Source organism: Trichechus manatus, unplaced genomic scaffold, assembly GCF_000243295.1.
Source record: "Trichechus manatus latirostris isolate Lorelei unplaced genomic scaffold, TriManLat1.0 scaffold00049, whole genome shotgun sequence".
NCBI classification, from domain to species: domain Eukaryota; kingdom Metazoa; phylum Chordata; class Mammalia; order Sirenia; family Trichechidae; genus Trichechus; species Trichechus manatus.
In genome coordinates this window covers 1,815,224-1,821,321 of record NW_004443985.1, presented here as the reverse complement: position 1 = coordinate 1,821,321, position 6,098 = coordinate 1,815,224, and the positions used below count along the sequence as shown (strand labels likewise).

General features: G+C 54.9%; 1 protein-coding gene across 1 annotated transcript in view; it reads left to right on the top strand.

The window, feature by feature from the left end:
- Window positions 1–6,098, top strand: part of SLC22A14 (solute carrier family 22 member 14) — a 15,214-nt gene that overhangs the window by 2,406 nt on the left and 6,710 nt on the right. The window contains exons 4-6 of the mRNA XM_023732201.1: window positions 431–470; window positions 707–875; window positions 5,785–5,905. Of these exons, the coding sequence (XP_023587969.1) occupies window positions 431–470; window positions 707–875; window positions 5,785–5,905 (330 nt within the window). The remainder of the gene's footprint in view (window positions 1–430; window positions 471–706; window positions 876–5,784; window positions 5,906–6,098) is intronic.

Sequence of the window (6,098 nt, the reverse complement as noted above, 5' to 3'; positions counted from 1 at the left end):
GGGCCGGGGCCGGGGGCCCACCGGACAGAGTCGAGGCTGCTCAGGCAGGCGGAGCCGGAAGGAGCCTCCGCTCCCGGCTGCCTGGCTATGCCGGGGTCGGTGCCCAGCCTGCCCCTCCACCCTCAGCCCCCACCCTACCCCACACATTCTCCCCGCGTGCCCCTTGCGTACCCCCGCACACAGCTTACATTTATTGAGTTCTTGAGAGGGACAGACGAGCTGCTAAGCCCTTTATGCTTGTTGATTTTGGGCGGTTACAGCGTTACAGCTGCAATGGCCTGGTGTGCTCAGGGTCCCCCCCGGCAGGAACTTGCCCGAGCTCCCCCGGAGGGAACTGGGGCCTCCACAGAGCCCTAGGCCTCGCTGGCCAAAGCCTAGGTGCTCAGAGCAAAGGCGGGGCCAGTGACTCCTTGCCTGCGCCACGTGCCAGGCCTTCTCCGCGAGAGGCGTGTGGTCGGGCCGGAGGTGGTGTAGGGGGGAGCAACCAGGTTGAGACTGGGGGGTCAGGCAAGGGGCCTAGGGTGTAGCAACTCTGCCTGGCTTGGAGGGGCTGTCCCTGGACCCGGGGACAGACTGTGAGCAGGCAGAAAAGCCTTTGCCCAGTCTGAGCTGCCCAGGGCAGGGTCGGGGCATCTCAGGGGGCTGGGTACGGGGGCAGTCCTGGGGACCTGAGCTGACTGGTGTTGTCGTCTGGACCTCTGTACAGTCACCGAGTGGCTAGTGGGTGAGCACCGGGCCCGCGCTACCGTCCTCTCCCACTGCTATTTCACCGCCGGGACCCTGTTACTGTCGGGGCTTGCCTACAGCCTCCCCCACTGGCGGCTGCTGTTTCTGGTGGGCGGGGCTCCTGTGTTCGCAGTCATCCCCTACATCTGGTGAGCAAGGGAGTGCGGGCTGTGCACAGGGATGGGTCTGACGGGCTGGAGATCGGGGGTGTGGAGGGTTCCCGAAGCTGTGGGAGTGGGTGAGGTTCCCCCTGGGAGAGAGTGCATGTGGATGAGATGAGAAGGAGCCAAGGGAGGAGCCCCCGAAACTCCAAATGAACCCTCCTCAGAGGTGTCGGTGGTGTGGTCAGTCAGCAGGAGGAGCGTGGAAGGTGAGGTTCGAGGAGAAGCAGATGGTCAGGGTCGAAGGCAAGAAAGTGAGGCTGGGGAAGGGTCTTTTGGCCTTGGTGACCTTCTTAAGTGGCTTCAGTGGAGTGGTGAGGGGTGACTAGGAGCTGAGGAAGGGGTGCCATGTGGGAGATGCCTCTTTCACGGTGTTGGGCTGAGGTGGGCAGGGGAAAAGTGGTGACTGGTATGGGAGTTGATGTTTTTAGTTGGAGAGGAGTCACAGACAGGAACGTGAAGGATTGAAGCTGCAAAGGGACAACCCATGGAGCAAAGCTTGGAGGCGTTAGAGGAGGGGATGGGAACAAGAGTGGGATGGTGGGAAGGGGAGAGGAACAGGAGAGAAGGCCGAGAGGGAGGCCACTCATTTGTTAAGGGCTAGGCAGTTCTGCAGGAAGAAATTATCATATTGAATCTTGAAATTATATTTTATCATATTGAACCTTGAAATTATATTTCATCTTTACAACCTTAAAAAATGGGCCTTGCAAGTCCCATGTTACGGGGTAGGGGATGGCGGGGGGAGAACTGAGGCTTCAGAGAGTCTAAGTAACTCTGTTGTTACCCAAGGTCACACAACTAGAAAGTGGTGGAGCTGGGATTTGAACCCAGGCTGTCTGGCTCAGAGCCCCTGCACTCTAACCACTGCACCATACACAGCATGGATTATGGGAGGTGGGGTTACCAGCCAAGAGTAAGGACATGTAGTGGCTTGGAAAACCAAAAACCCGTTGCTGTAAAGTCAATTCCGACTCACAGTCAGAGGACTGTTAGCGAAAGACTCATAGGATTTAGCAACCCTCTAGGACAGAGTAGAACTGCCCATAGGACTTCCGAGGAGCAGATGGTGGATTTGAACTGCCGACATTCTGGTTAGCAGCTGAGCTCTTAACCACGGCACCGCCAGGGCTCCAGGTGGCTTGGAGACCTTCCAAGCTATGCAGAAGCTGGAGACCAGCCTTGATAGTCCTTAAGATACCCAAGTGAGTGTGGGGACCCATCCTGCCAGATGACATGACTTTGTCTTGTAGCTGGGAAATATTTTTCCTGAAAATATTTTTTAACGTTATTAATGTAATAGATGCATATGGTTAAACATTAAATAGTACCAAAAGGTTTGTGATGAAAATAAGTCTCTCCTACAACCCCAGCCCCCAGTTCCTTTCCCAGAAGCCGTCACACTGAACTCTTTCAACTCTCTCTGTTGGTAGGTGTCTCCGTGGTTCTGTGTAATATGAATAGACAGTTATCGATGGGCTGAGCTCGTTGGGGTACATTTTTCTTCAGCCACTGCCTTCAGACATGTCCTGTTGGCTGTCCCTTCCCCACCACTTGACAATATCTTGAGCAGGTTCCATCTCTTTCCAGTCATTTTTAGTTGTAAGAATAAGTCTTGGTTTTGGTAATTAAGACTTGTTTTCAGGCATTAAAAAATTCAGACCAGCCCCATTTAAACTTCAGTCTTATGCCCAATTTACGGCTTTTCCTGACCCCTACGTAGCCCAGGCCCGACCTTGGCGTGCAGTGGCCAAGAGAATGAGGCCTGCTTCAGTGCTGTTGCCGGCAGAGGATGGGGGCGTGGGAGAAGAAAGGCAAAAGCCTTGTACTGCAGGGGAGGTTACAGCCTGCTCGTCAGCGCCCTCTGTGGGCGGACGTTCAAACGCCGGTTCCCTCAGCGCGCCTGCCGGGCTTCGGAGTCTATAGTCTCCTGAGGCCCAGGGGCTCTCTGGCCAACCTCTTTGTGACCTCCCCTAGCCCCTGTCCTTGGCAGCTCACCCCACATGTGCAGGGTCTTCTCACCCTAGCACATGGGTGCCTTCAATACAGCAAGGTCCACTTGGCCAACAAAACTCAACATCCAGATGCAGTATGCTCACCGCCCCCCAGCCCCCATCCTGCCATCCTGGGCTGCTCCCACCAACCTCCTGCCTTCATCAGGCCTCAGTGAGAGAGGGCCCCGGTCTCTGGGCCTGTGTAGGCCCTCGAAGTTCAGGAGACCTCTTCCATAAACTCTGGAGTATCAGGCCCTCATGTTCCTGAGTCAGCAAGCTCCAGCCAACGAACAGGGACCAGACTCCATTTCTCGAAGGCAGCCCCCAATCTATCTAAGGAGTGTGCTTGGGGTCGCCACATCTGGCTTGAGCCAGGGAGGAAGGAAGGAGATCCAAGACCCTCCCACTTCCATGAATTGAATCTTTCCAGCCTAAATAGGTGGCTGAGGGAGGTGGCCCCTGGGCTGTTTTGCTGTTTTGTTGTTATTTATTTATTTTACTAATCCTCCTCTGAATGTGGTAAGGCCTCTCTTTAGAAGGTGTGGTTATCACTCATAGTTACCAGCTTTGGGACTTCAGCTGAAATTCCAGGACATTAAAAACAAAACAAACAAACGAAAGAAATCCCACTTAACATTCTGTTACCCTGCTATTCCTTATTCTCTGATTTTATTTTTTTTCTCGGTGGCACTTGGATCTTGTTGTACGCGCATAAAATCACAAAACATTCTCAGCGTTTTGAGAGTACAAGTAAGAGTTTTGTCTTCTTTTGATTCTTTATCCTCCTGTTCCCTTGGGCATTATCTGTGTCCTCTGGTTTGGACTCTCCATGTGGGAGGTTCTCTTCAAAAGCTAGTGATCTCTGTGCTCAGTCAGCATATTGAAGAGAGAGCCACTAGGAAGCTAAGGGGCCACTCTGGGTGAGAGGCAGCTGATGGGCTGGCACATAATCCTTTAGGGCAGCGATTCTCAAACTCTAAAAAGCACCAGAATCCCCTGCTGGCCTATCAAAACCCCCAGAGTTTCTGATTTAACAGGTCTGGGGTGAGGCCTGAGAGAATATGCATTTCTAGCAAATTTCTAGGGAATGCTGATGTCGATGCTGCTGCTCCGGGGACCGCACTTTGAGAAGCACTGCTATTGGGTGTCTCGCTCCCTTCCCTGAGGGGCCCCCTGCCAAAGCCAGGTAGTTACCTGGCGCAGGCTGTCTTCCTCCCTGGTGGGGGTGGAGGCAGGGAATCTTGTCATCTTTATAGGACTTCTGCTCACTTCCCCCGGGTTTAGCCTCAGCCCTTGCCCCAGGCGTCCCTGCTGCCTCTGTGCTCCAGGTGCAAACTGCAGAGGGAGCTGGTGGGGCCCCATCTCTGAGCACTGGGATGCTCTATCCAGTTCCCCACACCTCCCTTCGCAGACCCGGCTCAGTCAGCAGGACCCTCCAACCCCCCGGGCTTCGGTAATGTGGGAACGCTCCCCCACTATGTTCGCTCTCCCACACTCTTTGTCGGTGAGAGTTTGTATCTTTTTGTCCCTCAGCACAGTGGTTAAGAGCCCAGCTGCTAACTAAAAATTTGGCAGATGGAATCTACCAGCGACTCCTTGGAAGCCCTATGGGGCAGCTCTACTCTGTCCTATAGGGTCGCTATGAGTTGGAATCGACTCAACAGCAATGGGTTTGGTTTGGTTTGGTTTAATTTTATAGAATATGGTGGCTGGGTGATGCAAATGGTTAAGCTCAGCTACTAGCTAAAAGGTTGATGGTTCAAACCCGCCCAGAGGTGCCTCAGAAGACAGGCCGGGTGATCTGCTTTTGAAAGGTTACAGCCTTGAAAACCCCATGGAGCTGTTCTACTTTGCACACATAGGGTCACCATGAGTTGGGATCAACTTGCCGGCAACAACAACAATTTTCCAGAGGACATGCGGTCAATCTCCCGTCTTTTGAGGAAGTCCCAGTGTGATGACTTTCTTTAGGAGAATTCTGCAGCCTTAGAGTGGAAAAGGATTACTGCTTACCGGTCCCTGCGGGAATGGGGGCAGGAGCCGGGGCAGGCCAAGGGCTGAGCTTGTCTGTGGGGTCATGGTGAACGAGCCACAAAGTTCAGGCCGAGGCAGGGATGGTGGCATGTGAAACCAGAAGGGGCTAATACAGAGTTTTATGCAGAGTGCCTTAGCAGAGGCCCTAGGCTCATACCTGCTCGACCTCTGTGACCTTGAGCAGGTCCCTACTCCCTAAGGCTGGGAATTACGTGGGGATAATAATATAACGTCCAAGGTCTGGGGGGGATTAAACAAGACCATACATGTAGGGGCACCAAGCACAATTTCTGGTATAACAAGTGCTTGTGTATATCACTCCGCGTGGATTCGGACCGCGTAGGACGATTGGAAAACATGGAGGGCGTTGAGTTACTCTGAGGTCAAAGGCAATGGGATGTGGCAGGGGAGGAGATGGGACGGGGGAGATTTTTGTTCACTCTCCATTCACCCAGGCAGGGTGCTGGACCCCCCTAGACTCCCCGGGCTGTTAGGGAGACAGAGAAAGAGCCAGAAAAGTCCCAGCTGTGAGAACCGGGGTTCTCACAGAGGGGTGGGCATGGAGGACGGTGCCCTCAGGACGTCCCCTGAGGTGGAGAAGGAGAGCGTTCTTAGAGAGGACTCTGAGGGTGAGGAGTTAGTTGTAGGCAGGGCAGCAGGGGTGGGGGGCTGTGTGTGGCTTGGGCAGGGGAGGGACCGGCTGCCGGGGAGGGGCAGAGGGCATCCCCAGGGTGGTGGTGGCCTTCAAGGCCTCCTGTGTCCATGTCATCTCCCGTTGGGGCAGGACGGGCATGGGCGAGGCTGGGTGGGGCTGACTTGGGTCTTGGGAGCATCCTGGAAGGATGAGATGAGAGGGATGGGTCCCACAGGATTCTCCCGGAGTCGCCACGGTGGCTGATGGTGAGAGGGAAGACGGAAGAGGCCAAACAGCTACTGTGCCGAGCGGCCTCCGTGAATAAGAAGGTCGTTCCTTTAAATCTGCTGGACAAGGTAGGAGCTGCAGGCTTGGAGCGGGGCCAGGGCCGTGTGCTGTGGAAGGGCTTCTTCCCTCCTCGACCTTGCAGGTGGGGCCCCAGCCCCAGGGGTGTCCCCAGCCCACTGCTCGAGGAGAATGAGAACAGCAAAACTGAGCCCTGCCGGGCATTGTGGGGGGGGGACGACAGGCGGGCACTGGGGGGGCAGG